Source organism: Canis aureus, chromosome 37, assembly GCF_053574225.1.
Source record: "Canis aureus isolate CA01 chromosome 37, VMU_Caureus_v.1.0, whole genome shotgun sequence".
NCBI lineage: Eukaryota > Metazoa > Chordata > Mammalia > Carnivora > Canidae > Canis > Canis aureus.
In genome coordinates this window covers 3,143,734-3,162,328 of record NC_135647.1, presented here as the reverse complement: position 1 = coordinate 3,162,328, position 18,595 = coordinate 3,143,734, and the positions used below count along the sequence as shown (strand labels likewise).

General features: G+C 39.1%; 1 protein-coding gene across 5 annotated transcripts in view; it reads left to right on the top strand.

The window, feature by feature from the left end:
* The window catches only part of CARMIL1 (capping protein regulator and myosin 1 linker 1), a 312,186-nt gene that overhangs the window by 227,863 nt on the left and 65,728 nt on the right, over window positions 1–18,595 (top strand). For all 5 annotated transcript variants that reach the window (XM_077886140.1, XM_077886138.1, XM_077886139.1 and 2 more), the window contains exons 26-28: window positions 699–830; window positions 14,992–15,167; window positions 18,283–18,370. In XM_077886140.1, the coding sequence (XP_077742266.1) occupies window positions 699–830; window positions 14,992–15,167; window positions 18,283–18,370 (396 nt within the window). The remainder of the gene's footprint in view (window positions 1–698; window positions 831–14,991; window positions 15,168–18,282; window positions 18,371–18,595) is intronic.

Genomic DNA, 18,595 nt, shown 5'->3' with positions numbered 1-18,595 from the left:
ATATGTTGGCAAATCGAACTCCAATAAAAAAATATACAAAATAAATAGAAACTAGTTCTACCTTTTTTTTTTTTTTTTTTATCTTTCTACCCAATTTCAAGGTTACTAATAAGTGGCAGAGTGAATGGAGTGCCTCTTTGCCTCCTTTCTGTTCCCTGGGCTGATTCCCAGTAATCAAAAAATAATAAAATGCAGGGGGCTGATGTGGTGACAAGGGCTGTAATCAGGTCCTGAGTACCTGAGAGGTAGAGTTGTAGTTGAAATGAGGAACAGCTCATTAAGATTATTCTACTTCCAGCTAATAGCCTGAAATTCCCCTCTATCACCTCTAAGAGGAAGCTTCTTTCAAATTAGAATTTGGTTCCCAAAGTGTGTCTTCACAAGGAAAGGACTAACGGGGCCGGAAAATCTGGGGCCTGGGCCTGGCTCTGTTTTGGACTCACTCGATCATCGAGTGTTGTAAGTAGGAGGACCGTGAGCATTAGTCAGATACCTTCATACCCCAGATGCCTATCAAGGGGCGTGGAGATAATATATCGTTCTGTAGTTTCAAAGCTGAACCCGTTTATTAATCTATATAAAGAGCCTTTGATTGAGAGCAAATTATCTCTGGTGATGTTTCTTATCCTTTTTACTAACTCCGCAATGACTTTTTTACTTAAATAATTATGGAGAGCTTATTTGTACTTTTATTACAGTTGTTACCAAATTTATACCATGTTGGTGGTACGTCTTGGGCGGGAGCCAGTGGCTTGTCATCGGGTCCAATTCAAGAGACCCTGGAATCAATGGCTGGAGAAGTCACAAGAGTTGTAGATGAACAACTCAAGGTTTGTGGAGTTTCTGTTATTTTGGAAACTGAAATTGTTATGATTTAACTATGTATAACATCATTTCATCCCATAACGACTTACATGTTACAAATTTGTGTCTGTGTGTGCACACATGGGCCTACACACATACATGCACTTGTAGTAAAGATTGAGAACTGTGTCTTTCTAGCTTTGTTTACAAGTTGTGGAATAGCGTCTTACCTAATGAGATCAAGTAAAACCTAGAAAATTCGTATTTTTGATGGTAAATCTCTAAATGTACTTTGCAAGTTGCCATTGATAAAAGAAGGAAGGGTTTCTATTTATGAGGCAGAAAGAGAAGTCCACTTTAGGAAAAAATATTTTCTGGCATTACATTTGATTTAGAGAATCAAAAGGAAGGAAGGAGGACAGGAGCTCTGTTTACAGGGCCTAGATGCTGGTGCTGTGGAGAGTCTCCTGCTAGGTCAAGAGGTAACAGTGCTTATATGAAACTGGCTAAAAGAAGGATAGGGTTTTATTATTTTTTTAAATTATTTATTTGAGAGAGAAGGAGAGGGAGATGCAGAACCCCTGCTGAGCAGGGAGCACGACATGGGGCTTGATCCCAGGACCTGAGTTGAAGGCAGACACTTAACCGACTGAGCCACTCAGATGCTGCAAGTCAGGTGCCCCAAGGATAGGGATTTAGACGAAGTCATAAGGCCAAAGTAGCAAAGACTTGTCCACAGCCTCCCTGGCTGGAAAAAAAAAAGTCTCTGAAACGTAACCTAAGGCTCGATTTTTCTTTTTCTTTTAAAGATTTTATTTATTTATTCATGAGAGACACACTCCCTGTGTGAGAGAGAGGCAGAGACACAGGCAGAGGGAGAAGCAGGCTCCAAGCAGGGAGCCTGACACGGGACTCGATCCCGGGTCTCCAGGATTGCACCCTGGGCTGAAGGCGGCGCTAAACCTCTGAGCCACCCGGGCTGCCCAGGCTCAATTTTTCTTAAGGCCACTTCAAAACATAGCTACACAGAGAAATTTCACCTTCAGAAGGTTTTCTTCATTTCTAATCTGCTTGCTCGAGGATGCATTAAAAAAACCTGGTCTAAATTTCTGTAATTATTTTGTCTGTTTTCTTCTGAGAACGAAATTGCTTCAGCTCACAGGGATTTGATGTGGGACTCAGTAATAACTATGCAACATGCTAATTACTCTGCTTGTAAATTAAAATAATGAGCAAGAAAATGTTGTGGATTATTTAGGAGTTTAAGCCCCTCTGTCTTCCTGTGTATATAATGCAGAGAGACTCATGTGTGTTGTCTTCATTTTATTTAATGTGTATTTTGCATCCATTCTGAATAAAGACAAAAGGGGCAGAAAAAGGATGGGCTGTTTGGTACAGGATTCTGCCAGACTGTTACCTAATGGCGCTTGCTTTATCCTCCACGAAGGATACAATATGTAAGAAGGATACTGTCTATGTTGCTATTTATTTCTGACTTTAAAAATGAAACTTAGTCTGTGAAGCATTTAAACAATACAAGTATGGAAGAAATGAAAAAATTACTTGAGATCCTAGAGAAGCATCATCCTCAATATTTTAGTGATTTTCCAGACGTTCTATGTCTACCCACACAATTGTACATATGTGCGGTTATATTGTAATAATTTTATATTCAATACAATATCATGAACACAATTTAAGATAAGTGAATGATTACTATCCTTTTAATGGCTACATAGTATCTCATTATGTGGATCTACCAGTGTCTTCCAAAACCTCTGCCCACCTGTGTGTCTCTCCTCCACTTTCACGGAGAATGCTTCTCTTCTGACCCTTGCGGTCACCAGATATGTGGGTGTTTCCCCCCCCACTGAGCAATTCTCTGTGACACCAGCTGGGTGTCCTACAACTTAGTTCAATCTGACATGCTCCCCCTAGAGAAGGTTCAGACCCCACAGGTTAAGAGTGCGGTTTCACAAGACTGTACCTCCCCACCCCTACTTCAGATGCCAGTGACAGGTCTAGGTTGTCACTTGTGCATCTCACTGATTGACTATATAATTAAATCACAGCTTCCCATGGCACCTTGCTTAGGTGTGATTAATTTCCTAGAGGGCTCACAGAACTCAACACATTTCCTACTTTATTGAAGGATGTAGTAAAGGGTACAAATGAACACCCTGATGGAAGACATGCCCAAGGCAAGGTCTGTGGGGAGGCGTGGAGCTTCCCGTCCTAGAACGCCCCTTGCCCTGCACCTCTGCATGTTCACCAGTCTGGAAGGTCTCTGGACATGTACTTTTCAGATTTTTATAGAGGTTTCATCATGTGGTCATGACTGACTCCATTTTCAGCCCTTCTTCCTTCTCAAGAAAATGAGGAGCAAGGCTGAACATCCTGACCTGATCGTGGTTTGGTCTTTCAGTGACCAGCCCCCAACCAGGAAACCATTCAGAAGCCCACCCAGCGTCACCTCATTAGAACACAAGAAGCTCCTACCACCCAGGATATTATAAGGGTTTTAGGAGCCTTTAGGTCAGGAATCAGAGTCAGAGGCCAAATTTTAGAACAAAAGATGCTTCTACTATTCTCTTAATAGGAGATTACAAGGGTTTCTGGAGCCCTGTGCCAGGAACAGGGGTCAGAGCCCAATATGTATTTTCTTTTACCTCACAGCCAGCATAATGTATTGTCTAATTTCTGATCAATCCACTTAGGGTAAATGCCTGTAACTGGCCCATGCCTCAGTCAAATGGTACCTTATAGACTTTCACTTACATTTGTAGACTGCTCAGTGTAGGCAATTGCTCATGTTGCCACACCCTCGCCGATATTAGCATATTGATCTTTTAATATTTTTCTGTCTAAAGGATTAGAAAAATTTCATTTTGTCTTTGGGTTTTTTTTTAATAACCAATATAAGTCAAGTGATTTTATTATCCATTTGTATTCCTTCTTTTATAAATTGTATGTTTGTGTCTATGGTCTAAGTTTTTCCTTTAAAGTATTTGTGAGAACTCCTTCCATTACTAAGAATTGGCTGGCAATGAAATCAGCATGAAACATCTGGGCTGAAGTCTTTATTTGTTGGTAAAAGACTCTAGAGCTCTCAAGACGCCTGGGTGGCTCAGTGGTTGAACATCTGCCTTTGGCTCAGGTCATGATCCCGGGGTCCTGGGATCGAGTCCTACATCGGGCTCCCCACAGGGAGCCTGCTTCTCCCTCTGCCTATGTCTCTACCTCTGTCTCTGTGTCTCCCATGAATAAATAAATAAAATCTTAAAAAAAAAAAAAAAAAGACTCTAGAGCTCTTCCAGCCTCAGGGAGGCCTGCACAGAAACTTGAAGTAGTTTAGAATGCTGAACCCCCTGCATGGAGAGTGGCTGTTCTGGAGAGTCCCACAGTTCTGTGGCAGACTTGATGGGAATGAGAAACAAACTTCTGTAAAACCAAAAAAAAAATAATCAGCGTGGAACATTGCAATAGGTACTTCCCGTCAAATAGCTCCCAATTGTATTTGTCTCAGCTGATTGAAACCACAAGTTATATCCCTGTACCTCTGCTCCCTTTCCTTCTGCAAACCAAGTGGCTGGCATAGACTTGCTGCTCATTCTTGGGAAGGAGCAGAAGTCAGAGGTCTGAAACAAGAGGCTTTTGAATTTTTAAAATCCTGAGATAATGTAAATCTGTTTAGGACCAAAAATATTTTCCTGTAAGTAGACGTTCCCCACATTCTTGGATGCTGGCCTTTTGGACACCTTGTCAGCATCACAGCTTCCTCACTTGCAGGCGTCAGAGCATGCTTTTCTCTTCCTCATGTCTTGCAGGTGTGGGCTCCTCAGTGGCCTGTTTTTGTGTTCCCCACTTGCTTTTTTCTTTGCTCAGTCCTTTTGGGTTCCATCTCTTTACCTTTGGCAGTGACTGGCATGAATTGTAGCAAAACTTCAATCACAACTTCTTAATCAAATGTTACTCATTAATTTCCTTGTAGCTGAGTACAGTAGACTTCTTTCAATACACTGCAGACAGCTCACTTCCTCTGTTTCCTTCTGATTTACTGACGAGTGGACATCATTTTACTATTTTAAAAAAAATTCCCATTTGTCTATTTATTTTTTAAGATTTTATTTATTTATTTGAGAGAGCAAGGGGAGGAGCAGAGGGAGAGGGACAAGCAGAGTCTGCGATGAGCTCGGAGCCTGACATGGGGCTCGATCTCACAACCCTGACATCATGACCCAAGCCAAAAGTAAGAGTTGGACACTCAACCAACTGAGCCACTCAGGTGCCCTGCCCACTTGTCTATTCATATAGCCTTTCAGTATCTTGATATTCTTACAGTTATTTTTATTGGAGTATTTTAATTTTTATTAGAATCCGTATTGACTTTCTCCCTAAACTACAGGGGTCCTTATTTACTTCACTACTAGTATCAACTTTTTTCTGGCTAAAAAAAGTTTTATTTCCCAAATTCTTTAAAGTTAATATGTTACACTAGCAGAAGCTAAAGTGGATGGATTATTTTGTAAAAATAATTTTTTATTACAGTGAATTTTTTAAAAATGGCACAAGTAGGCCTGGGATTGTGTCCTGGGCTTGCTAGGAGTTAACTTCTTCTAAGCCATTGGGCTATATCACCTGTGTCTAAGCATTGTCCTACATGAAGGTCAGCAGTAGATATTTTGAATATTGGGTAATAATAAGTTCAAATAGCCCTCTGAGCCATCTTTCAGAAAATATCCTTTCAGAAAAGGAATCAAAATAGCCAGGTGAGCCAGCTTTCTTAGCAGACTATCTGGAAGAGAAGAAAGCAATTACATTTGGAGAAATTCCTCTGAAAAGAGGTGATATTTTCTCCGGGCTGGCCTGTTCTAGATATTTTTAAAAGACAACTCTCTTCCTGTTTTCCCTGTTTTTTGATCCTAACATTTATTCCTGGAGTAATAGTAGATGATAATGGGATTTGAATGCCCTTTAACATAAAAGAAACTTTCATTTTTCCCTTTTAGACTTCAATTTCAGAGTGCTTCTTTTGGCCTTGGAAATTCATGATTTTACTCCCAGCATACCCTATGAAATACTTCACTGGTAAATTTCAGATTTACTTAGGAAATGAGGCCTCAGGGGTGTTGATGGCATTTTAGCAGGTAGTAACTCAGTTTGTCTCAAAAAGTTCTCTTTTTTTCCCTATACTTATTTTTTAAAGCAAAAGAAAGATTTCAGGGCACATTAGTGTGGATGTTGTATTTGCTTGTGGTGAATTACAGCAAGTTACCCACTCACTGCAAGAATACAGGAGTGTAGCTGCCATGGGAAGGATGTTCATCCAATTTACTTTACAAATATTATATAGGTTTTCTGAGTATTAGTTATTTTTACAGTTAGGAAATATAGATTCTCATAAGTAACATTGGGGAGACACATGCTAAGTAAAATCTGATAATCACATTTCAAATGCAGAGCCTGCTCAATTCAGATGGTCTGAAGGTAACATAACATAGACTAACAAAATGGAGACTGTGTAAGAAAAGTTAAGAAACATGTTTAAGTTAGAAAGTTTACCATAAGCCTAATTTCGATTTCCAGAAGGAAAGAGAGAACAGCAAAAGGCCAACAGTTGAAGAAATGGTGGCTGAGAATTTCAGACATTGATGAGAAACCAGAATCTTTCAATTCAGGAAATCCAGTGAAACCCATGTCAGATAAAAGCAAATCCATGTCTAGAATCACCTAACAAAAAGTGAAAAACACTGAGAACAAAGAGAAAATATTGCAAGAAGCCAGAGGGAGCAAAAAGCCATATTATTAAAAAAAGATCAGTATTAAGACCGACCAGACAGTCTCAAATCAGCAGCCAGTGGAAGCCAGAGACAATGAAAAGCATATCTTTGTGCTTCTGAGAGAATGTAGAGTGTGAACCAAGAACAATAGATAAAATAAAACCTATTTTTTAAGAATGAGGATGAAATGAAAGCATTTTCATGTAAGAAAAACTGAGATAGTTTGATGTAACTAGATTACACTGAATAAATAGCCAGACATACTTTTGGGTCACCTGGGTAGCTCAGTGGGTTGAGCGTCCCACTCCTGATTTCAACTCAGGTCATGATCTCAGGGTTGTAAGTCTGAGCCCTGCGTCCAGCTCCACACTCAGCAGGTGTCTGCCTGAAGATTCTCTCCCTCTGCCCCCTTTCCCTCTCTCTTTCTTTCTCTAAAATAAATCTTTAAAAGAAAAGATATATTTTAGGACAAAGGAAAAATTATCAAAGAAAGAAGGTCAGAGAATAAAGAATAACAAGCAGGAAAAATACCAAATGTGGGTAAAGAGAAACGTTGACTATAAACAACAGCTTTTTTTTTTTAATTTTTATTTATTTATGATAGTCACACAGAGAGAGAGAGAGAGGCAGAGACACAGGCAGAGGGAGAAGCAGGCTCCATGCACCGGGAGCCCGACGTGGGACTCGATCCCAGGTCTCCAGGATCGCGCCTTGGGCCAAAGGCAAGCGCTAAACCGCTGCGCCACCCAGGGATCCCTAAACAACAGTTTTAATGCTTAGTTTGTGCTATAAAATTAAGAAGAAATAAAATACTAGAAGCAGGTATTTAAATCAATAAGGAATGAGGAAGAACAGTTTAATATCCCAGTCATATTCCAGAAAAGATTTAAGACATCCCCATCCATTAGGCCTGCAGTGTCCAGTGTGGTAATTTACATTTAAATTAATTAACATTAAATTTAAATTTTGAAAATTTACAATTCAGTTTCTCTGTTGCAGTAGCCATGTCTGAAGTGCTCACTAGTTATGTATGACTAGTGGCTCCTTTCTTGGTCAGGACTGATCATTTGAGGAAGTTCTGTTGGACAGTGCTGCTTTAGACAGGGAGTAGAGTATCCATGTTAAAATTTCTCATGTAACCACTGAAACAGAGGCACAAAACTAGGGGCTATATTGCACACCTAGAAGGGCATTAGGACGTCTTGGAGATTATTTTTGATTTTTCACAGCAACTGGCATAGGCAGGTGACAATGAACCTAGCCACCCTGGAATACAAGGGTTTAGTTCCACACCAGAGGAATGCTCCCATCCAGATCTAGTGATACAATAGAAGAGGCATCACTGAAAATAAAACAGATCATTGAATGACCCAATTTACTAGAAATACATAATTTCAAATGTATATGCATCTAATCCTATGGCTTCATGGTAAGTGGACATATTTATAAAGAGAAATGGAAAAAAAATAAAAAAAAAATAAAGAGAAATGGACAAATTGACCGTTATGGTAGAAATCTTTGAAAATGACTGCCCTAATTGGTCAAATACATTTAAAAAGTAATGATAGAGTAATGACATGAACAAATAGAAAGATATCCCATGCCCATGGGTTGGAAGAACCCACATTGCTAAAATGCCCAAACTACCCAAAACAATTTACAGATTTAATGCAGTCCCCACAAAAATACCAACATTTTTCACAGAACTAGAACAAATAATCCTAAAATTTTCATGGAACCACAAAACATTGCTGCTAGCCAAAGCAGTCTTCAGGGAACAAAGCTGGAGGCATTACAATCCCAGATTTCAAGATAAACTACAAATCTGTAGCGATCAAAACAGTATAGTAGTGGACAAAAATAGACACATAGATCAATGGAACAAGGATAGAGAGTCCAGAAATAAACCCACATTTTTATCGTCAATTTATCTATGATAAAGGAAGCAAGAATATACAATAGGGAAAAGACAGTCTCTTCAACAAATCGTGCTGAGAAAACTGGAGAACTGCAGGCAGAAGAATAAGACTGGATCATTTTCTTATACCACACACAAAAATCAACTCAAAATGGGTTAAAGACCTATATGTGAAACCTGAAACCATGAAACTCCTACAAGAAAGTGTTGGAAGTAATTTCTTTGGTCACATACCTAGAAACATACCTAGAAATATTTTCTAGGTATGTCTCCTCAGGCAAGATAAACAAAAGCAAAGTTAAACTTTTGGGATTACACCAAAATGAGAAGCTTTCGCACAGCAAAGGAAACCACCAAAAAAACAAAAAGGCAACTTACTGAACAGGAAAAGATATTTCTAACTGATATATCTGATAAGGAGTTAATATCAAAATATGTAAAGAACTTCTACAAGCCAATGCCAAAAACAAATAATCCAACTAAAATGAGCAGAGGACCTGAATAGATATTTTTTCCAAGAAGATAGATGGCCAACAGACACATGAAAAGATGCCCAACATCACTAATCATCAGGTAAATGCAGATCAAAACCACAATGAGACATCACTTTATATCTGACACAGTGGCTAAAATCAAAAAGACAAGGAGTAAGTATCGGTGAGGATGTGGAAAAAAAGGAACCCTTATACACTATTGGTGGGAATGCAAACTCCTGCAACCACTATGGAAAACAGTATGGAGATTCCTCAAAAGTTTAAAAAAAAAAAAAAATATATATATATATAGTTAAATATGTAGTTAAATATATAGTTACATATATAGTTAAATATAGTTAAATATGTATATATATACACACACACACATACACACACATGCATACACATACAATGGAATATTAGCCATAAAAAGAATAAGATCTTGCCATTTGCAACAACAGGGTATAATGCTAAGTGAAATAAGTCAATCAGAAAAAGACAAATACCATCTGACTTCACTCATATTTAGAATTTAAGAAACAAATTAACAAACAATAAAAGACAAAAACAGACTCTTAAATACAGAGAACAAACTAGTAGTCATCAGAGGAGAGGTGGATGGGAGAAGGGGTGAAACAGGTAAAGGGGTTTAAGAGTACACTTACCTTGATGAGCACTGAGAAGTGTATAGAATTGTTGAATCATTGTATTGTACACCTGAAACTAATATACAATTTGTATCGTACTTTTAAAAGGATAGAGAATAATAATATATTAAAGAAATAAACATTTTAGGTTAAGTTCTAAAAGGAGGAGGATACTGGAACAACAGAATTCTCAATTCTGATCAAGTGGACTAGAATAATATTAATTTTTTTAAGGATACTTGGAATATTTATGAAAAATGCCAATGAGGTCGTAACATCACAACAGTTTTCATAAACTGTGTTCTCTGGTCCTATTTCAAACAAATTAAAAATTAAAAGAAAATTTAGGCAAAAATCCAATTGTTTACAAATTTGAGAAATTTCATTCATTCATTCATTCATTTGAGAGAGAGAGAGAGCACGATGGGGTAAGGGCAGAGGGAGAGGGATAGAACCGTAAGCAGGCTCCACACTCAGCACAGAGGTGACATGAGGCTAAATCCCACAACCCTGAGATCATGACCTGAGCTGAAATCAAGATTCGGATGCCCACCAACCAAGCCACCCAGATGCCCCTAAAATTTCTTACAACTCAGTGGTCAAAGGGGAAAGTATGCTTTAAATAAGATACTCAGAATTAAATAGTAATTTTAATAGTAATATTAGAGCCTCTGAGATTCAGCTAAACTAGCTTAGAGTGAAATACATGGTCTTTTTAAATGCCAGTATCAGAAGTAAGGAAAGGGTGGAAAATAATAAGCTAAATCTAATAATTGAAAATTAGGAGGGAAGTCTTGATGCCTACAACTTGTTTTCAAATGACCCAGGGGGGAGAGAAAAGCAAATACTGCTAATTACTAGCAATTTCTAAGTTTTAGGAGAAGGATACAGATTAACCCATTCTTTGAACTTCTCTGTAGGTCTGGAATTTTTCTATTGGGGGAAAAAATAAAAACATTTTCTTTAAAATCAAGAATAAGGCAAAGATTCTGTTATCACCATTTCTATTCATTATATTAAAGTTCTTAGTGCAATATGACAAACAAAAGAAATGAAAATTATAAGGATTAAAAAGAAAGAAAAATTATTCTGATTTTCATATTTTATGGTGGTCTACATAGAAACCCCAAAAGAGTCTGCAGCTATGTTATTAGGATTAGTACTGTAAAGTTGTTGGAGATAGACTAATATGTAAAAATCTATTGCATTTCTATATATCAGCAACAATTAATTTTAAAAAATCATTAGAAATAGTTAATTATTGGGGCATTTGGGTGGCTCACTTGGTCCTAGGCTTAAGCCCCGCATTGGGCTCCCTGCTCTGCAGGGAGTCTGCTTCTCCCTCTCCGTAGGCCCCTCCCTGTGGCTCGTGCTTGTTCTCTCTTCTTTCAAATAAATAAAATCTTTTGAAAAAAAAAAAATAGCAACAGAAAAATACAAGGTACCTAAGAATATATTAAAGATGTATAATACCTCAGTGATGAAAAATTGCAAAACTTGGTTGAAGGTCTTTAAAGAAAGTCTAAAACAAAGTAAAATATGTGTCATGTTTATGGGTAGAAGAGACAGTATCACTGGATGGCAGTTTTTCCCAAACTCCTCTATTATGGGATGTAATTCAATAAAAATTCCAACAGATTTTTAACAAAACTTGACAAAGCTAATTCTCAAAAATAGCTCAGAAATAGCTCAGACACTTATGAAGAAGAACAAAATAGTTGATAGTTTTGCCCTACCATATATTAAGACTTATCATAATTAGGATGGTAGTAGATAAACCAATGCAACAGAGAGAGAGATTAGGAGAGAAAAGATGGGTTGTTTAGTACCCATATTAATTGAGTCCCTGGGCTTGTAATACTTTTTATACGTTTTCTAGAGATTGTTCCAAGAAGTGCGGTAGGCCCTGGCAATAAGGGGTAGAATTTCCCAATTGCCATCAGGTCCAAGTTGTGTATCTGGAGTCTGGTGCCTCTAGCTCTTCATGAACTTCTAAAATTACACACTAAATTTTATACTAATTTTTCTGGATGAGTGTTCATCAGATTCAGAGGGATTCTTTCATCCCCAAATGGTTAAAAGATGCTACATTCTTGACTATTTATGACACATGTAATTTCTGAGGTCCCCCCACCAGATGCTAGGTGATTACCCAAAGGATGTCATGTAAAGGTGTAAAGGGTATAAGGGGAGACGAGCAAGAAGATCTCCTCAAAGAGGTCATGTTTGAGCAGAGCTGAGTGTGGAAGGGTTCTGGCTATAGAGGGGGAAAAGAAGGGTTCTAGGCCAAGAGAACGATGTGTGCAAAGCATGGGAGCAGAGCCCAGGCCATCATGTGGGGAGCTGCCAATTAATTTAAGGGGAATAGTTACACAGGGAATATAGACATAGGACAAGAAATGAGGCCAGAAAATTGAGCAGTCATCAGATATTTCTATTCTGTGCTAATGAATAATATTCTGACATCTTTCTGCTTTTGAGGAAGCATGTAGGAGTAAATTTAACATGTTTTAGAGGTAGATGTGGTCGATACAGTTAAGGTGGGTCGAGTCTAAGGAGACTCTCAAATTTCTGGTCTCGTTTGGTACCATCACAATAAAAACTTTGTGAGCATGGTTGATTTTGCCATTGTAGTTATTGTTTAGGTGAGGGTAAGGGTAGGATGAAATGTGTTGTAATTGACCTTTCCGTGGTAGAAAATGCAGGTGAAAATGGGTAGCAGACTGCATCGTGTATGTATTGTATGGATTATGTAGGTGGTTATAGATAAACATTTGATTGAGAATGGTTGGAATGTAGGTAGTATTTTGAAGCCGTGGGAAGGACGGATTTTAGAGTATGGTTTGGTATGCAGAAGGCCATGATATTTGGAAGGAGATGCTGTGCTAGGTAGGACCTGCGCTGGGGGCTAGATACAAAGTAGTCAGAGGCTCCATTGCAGACTTACCTGACATTTTTTCTCCCCTTTCTACCAACCCCATTACCAGAAAGTCTACCATGGTAGCCTCAGGTACCACTGACCCAAGGGAATGGGATGAAAATTGTAGGTTACTAAAAGGAAGAGGAAAAGGCTCCTCTGGGCAATGGACAGGGGCATTGGAGTAGGGTGGCCAGAGTAGGAAACAGAAGATCTGAGTCCCCGTCTAACCTGTTCCATTAACCAGCTAAGTGAGCTCAAGCAAGTCACTTATCTTCTCCAAGACCCGATTTCCTTAGCTATAAAATGGGTTTGTGAAAATCAGCCTTCACTTTAGAAAGTTGTTATGTGGATCAAAGGATACCATGGATGATCTTCTCTGGTGGAATATAAAGTGCTGTGTTGTCATGTTGGTCAGTGGTTGGACTAGAGCGAGTGGCAGGGGACTCGCCACAAAGCAGCTACTGAATCAAATGCTGAGGGCAGGCTAAGATTCCATTGTACTTCCAGGCTTGAAGTCATGCAGTTATCAATTTATAGAGCAGCAAGAGGCCTGAGAAATAATGTTGTAGCAAGAGTGCAGAGATCTGCAAAGTTATTCTGTGATAATATTCCACAGACATTTCATGTCAGGGGCTAGTCTAGAAGCCAGGTCTCCTCTCTAGGTGTGAGATTCATTCTGGCCAAACTTGTTCTGTCATGCAGGGGAACCTTCCCGAAAATCACAAACCTCATTGATGAATTTAACACAATCTAAATAGCATGTTGTTACCTGAGGTTTATCTTATCAGGAGCACTGGATGCTACATAGTCTGGGCCAGAGTGTGTTTATTCTAATGCTAAAGAGGAAAATAATTGGTCTTAAACTGGACTTATTTGCATTGCTTGCCGCTTTCTTGGAATAATGTGTGATATCAGTAATTAGAGTTATAATAGGGACAAAGGGCTGTCAAAATGTGAGTTGCTTTTGAATACTTTTCAGGTGGCTGCCTCCTCCCTGTCCTCTCTGGTTTTCTACAAGATCATTATAAACATCCTGCTGCTCTGCTGCTCATCCTGCAGTAGAATGATAGGCTTTACTAGTGGACGGGCTTGTACATACAAGCAGACAGAGCACTGTGCCAGTCGGGCCATCATCCTGCCTCGGTAGTCCTCGTTCACACCGGAACAGTAATGGGACACCGCTGGCTTCCAGAAGCAGAAGAGAAGTGAGAGTAGTGTCTTTGGAAACAGATTCATAATATCTGTGACAGACTGAATTTTTATTGTGTGCTGAGCATTATCTTGAACACTTCACATGTGTAATGTATTTTATCTTCAATAATCTGAGGAGGCAAGAACTTTATATTTGCCATTTGATACACGAGGAAAGTAAAATTGGGAAATCCGTACAGTCCGGTGTCACTCAGCTAGGATTCGGATTGAGGTCTCACACTGATGGTTATGCCCTTTCTCATACTTCCCAGCCATGTCCTCCATCTCTGGCAAATTCTTTCCCTTCCCCTCACTCACATTTTTCAACTTCAAAATGGTGATCACATGAAAAGCACCTCACCTCTTCACAGACATCAGAAGGATAAAATGTGCAGAAACATTTTGTAGACTCTAGAGTTTTGATTGTTGTTTGTCAAGTGCCCAGTAAATGTTTTTGTTTGCCATTCATGCTGTTCCATGTTGTAACAATTTCAATTTTATTAGCCCTGAAGCTTTTCTTTTAAAAGCATAGATCTGTGGGTTGTTTTTGTTTTGTTTTGTTTTGTTTTTTAACTACTGATGTTTTGATAGAGCTATTGAAGGGTTCAGTTTGGAATTTCTGTGATTTGCAAAATCAAACGAGTTCAAGTTTGATATATTTTCTAGGGGTTTCTGTAACTTTACTTTCTAGCAGCAGGGGGAACAGTCTGGTGTGGTCAGTTGGCATACAAAGGCTTGATATGTGTCTTCTTTAATCTTCTCATGAGCACCTTGTTGTTAAGCGCAGCTGGCACACCGTGACATTTCAGGTGCCAGCCCAAATCTTGGGTGGATCTGCCGGGTGATCGAAAGTGATAACCTGGAGTGCCAGGGTGTCTCAGTAGTTAAGCATCTGCCTTTGGGTCAGGTCATGATCCCGGGGTCCTGGGATTGAGTTCTGCATCGGGCTTCCTGCAGGGAGCCTGCTTCTCCTTCTGCCCATGTCTCTGCATCTCTCTCTGTGTCTTTCATGAATAAATAAATAAAATCTTAAAAAAAAGAAAAAATAAAGTGATAACCTGACATCCGTGATCATCCAACAGGCACAGGTTGCCCTGGAGTGACTCAGATTCCTTGGTCATGCTCCAGGACCTTGCTGTGTCCCTGGGCTCTGAGGGCTCAGTGTCACACCTAACCAGCTCTCAGCTTTTTGCCTCCCTCCCACACACACCCCTACTACCTTGTCACCTCTGCCCTCCACTTGTGCTCATTACAGGTGTTGCTAGAGTCCATGGTCGATGCCGCCGAGAATCTTTGTCCAAATGTGATGAAAAAAGCACACATTCGACAAGATTTGATTCATGCCAGCATTGAAAAGATTTCCATTCCACGAACCTTTGTTAAAAACGTCCTGCTGGAGCAATCTGGAGTCGATATCCTTAACAAAATTAGGTGGGTTTATGATGTCGAGAAACCAAGGTTCCATAGTTTCTGTGAATGCAGGGCAGGCAGCTGTGAAGAGTGTTATTGTTGGCTCTCTCCGTATAGAACGTGGTGGACATGTCTAATATGCAGTGACTGTATCTAAATAGAGCTGTGCGTAAACACATAGGTTTATACATTTCCAAAATAAGGTGACCACAAATACGCCTGTGTTCCTGAAGAGCATACAGTTAGTTACTTGATCTTCTTAACTTTTATTTTTAACCGGCGGGAGAGGGCATGTATATGTTTATAATCACTTTTTTCTCCTCCTGAAGCTTATCTTCCACCTTTAAAAGTTACTACCCTGAAGTTTGCTTTCTGCCACTGTGCTGTTCTGAGCAAATGCACAGTCTCTAAATAGGCAAAGAGGCCCACTGTGGCCTCACCATGTTTTCCTCCTGTGTTCTTTTGGTAGGTCTGTGATAACAGTGTACGTACTAATGCTGCTCTGGAGCATCAACATAGATTTGTGCTTGGCAAAGTTTGAAAAATACGCCAAGATACAAACATTGAGAAGGATGTGATCATCAAACAAACTGCCTTGGATTCCCATATAGAAACTTTGGAGTGCTTACCAGTCTGAATGATACTTCATGAATTTCAGTTCTTCTCAACTGGGGAGTCTGCAGACTAGAAACTATATTCAGAAATATTTTAAGTTTCCCCTCTTAACTCAATAAAATACTTAGATAAGCAAACAAGACCAAACCAAACCCTAGCTCTTATCTGAAGAATTGGGAGCATACTGAATGATGTGTAGCTGAATGAGAGCCTATGAGAAAAACGAGAGTTAAAATAAGCCAAAAATCATAGTACAATGTAGATTTGGAAGCTAGGTCATGGAACTTTGAGGGTTGAGGAATTCTGCAGGGATGGGACAGTGTCTGGTCTCAGGTACAGCTGTCCTGTGTGTGTGTGTGTGTGTGTGTGTGTGTAGATTTCTACAAATAAGAGATTCTAGGGCCAGCTCAGCTGAATGATAAGATAATTTGACAGACTTTAAGCAATGAAAGGACATTTAGAAGATTTATAGGACCCCATAGATCAGTGATTTTATTCACTCTAGCCCTGACTAGATTATACTTACATATTTCTGTAACCTGTAGTTTTAGGATTTTTATTGAAGCCCCTTAGGTACTGAGGGAAAAAAATTGTATTGGCCACCATTCTTCTATCCTATTGGATTGAACTACCAGTGGATCAGATTCTAATGCCTTTACTAGAGTTCCAGATTCTGGCAGATATGCTCACTTCTTCTGAAGATGGGCACATTCTGAGAAGTGAGCAGCAGGCTAGAACCCCTGTCATCAGTGAATCACTTCTGTGTTCATTAACTCCTTGCTTGGCTTTTTATAATACATTATACAGAGCACTGATGGAATGAGTGAAAATATGCATGGCTACACCTGTGCATACGGTCAGATGCAGCTGTGCCCACGCAGGCTGAGTGGAATTATTTCCTCTAAAAAGTTTACAGTTTGGAAGTTCAATACAGAAGCATAATATCCAGTACCAAAATGATAGAACAGTCCTGAAACTTGTGTGTGTGTGTGTGTGTGTGTGTGTGTGATTTTAAAGGATCTTTTTGGTGCTACAGTTTGAAACAGATAAACTACCCTTCCCCAACTCAGAGGGGGTGGGGAAGAGAAGGAGAAATAAAATGACAGATTCTATAGTTTTATGAGGAAGTAAAATTCCCAAACATGCCTTAAAAAAATGAGAGGAAGTACTTGTCAAAATGAGATTTCTAATTTTCCCCCTCATCCCAGGTTTAGAGTGGGACCTACTAATCTGTATTTTTTTTAAATTTTTTTTTTAATTTTTTTTTTAATCTGTATTTTTAATGAGACCCAGGTGAATCTTATCAGTGGACCGCTGGGGAATAAAGAAGTAAAGTGTTAGATAAATCCAATAGCTACTGAAACCTTGTTTCAGAGGCAGGAATTAAATAAACATCCTTTTATCTTTAGCCTAGGAAAATTTTTAATGTAGACATCAAAGACTTGGTGCTTCCATTTTTCTGATTTGCCATCTGAAATCTGCCTTGGTGGAAAAATCTCAATGCAAATTTACTGCCTTTAGGTTAAAAAGATTTTTCCCCCTGTTACACAAATAGACTTTCAACCTTAGCTTTAGGATTAAATAATTTTATTTTGATAACTCCCTTCCCCTGCTTTAAAATATTTAAAATTCTTGACTTCAAAAGCAGATTGAACTTTTAAAAGGCTATGTTGGAGTGTGGGTATCTCTCTAGCACATTCACTTTTAAAAGTGTTGTGCATTTGTGTCTATTTGTGCATATGTGCATTTAGGTAGGATTATTCAGACTGAACAGACTTAAGTGGAGTTTGAATTCTTGAAAATAGCCAATAACTACGATGCAGACTAAAAAAACAGCTCTCTGAGTGAGACCTTCATGGCTGACTTCTTAATCAGTGAAAACCCCAAAACTAGCTAGTGGGTTCCTTCCTGGCTTCGAGACCCCTTCTTCAGGTCAGGTGAGAGGCACAGAAACTGAATGTTTCCCTAACCTCTGTTAAAAGGCAGGAGAACAGTGAATCTGTAGCAATTTGAAGGAAGATGAGGAGTACAAGCAGAAGCAGTTGAGTATGGTACCGTTTGGTCGGTAGAGGTTTTTTTTTTTTTATTATTTTTTTAAGATGGGGGGAAATGCATATTTAAGTAATAACCAAAGTCTAACAATCAGACTCTCTTAATTTACTCCAGCCTGGGTTTGTTTTCCTTTTTGTCAATGGAAGAATTGTTCTTCACAACATGGTACATGTGGTTCCCATTAAGTTTGTCTTTACCCAGGTGTTTTTCATTTCTTCCACTAAATCTTGAGTTTTGAGATTGCAGAGGCAGGTTGAAATTGGTAAAGAAAATCTATTACCTGTGTGTTTATGGCAGCACTTAAAGCTTATCTTTGGAAATCCTTAGCCCTGTTCACACATTCTTCTATTCCATTTTCAAAGACAGAAGCAGAATCGCAGTTGACCTTATCAACAGCATAGCATCAAGGGTGGGTGATGTTTTTCCATACAAATTAAAATGTCACTGTGTACTTTTGTTTTTCACATAGTGAAGTGAAGTTGACAGTGGCCTCCTTCCTGTCTGATCGGATTGTGGATGAAATTCTGGATGCACTTTCACACTGCCATCATAAACTGGTGAGTGTGGTGGACATCTTGAGTGGGACTTCCTGTTGTGGGCTGCTGTGAAGCAGGGCAGGCTCCAACATGGGGATGTGGCTTCTTTCCTGCATTTTACTCTTTTGCAACTTTATGGGCCAAGATCCTGCTTTTCCCTCCTACAGTGCTTCCAAATATAGAACATGTTAGAACTTCTCCAGAGGGAATAGAAGGGGAAAGGAGAAGCAATTGTATTGAGAAGTT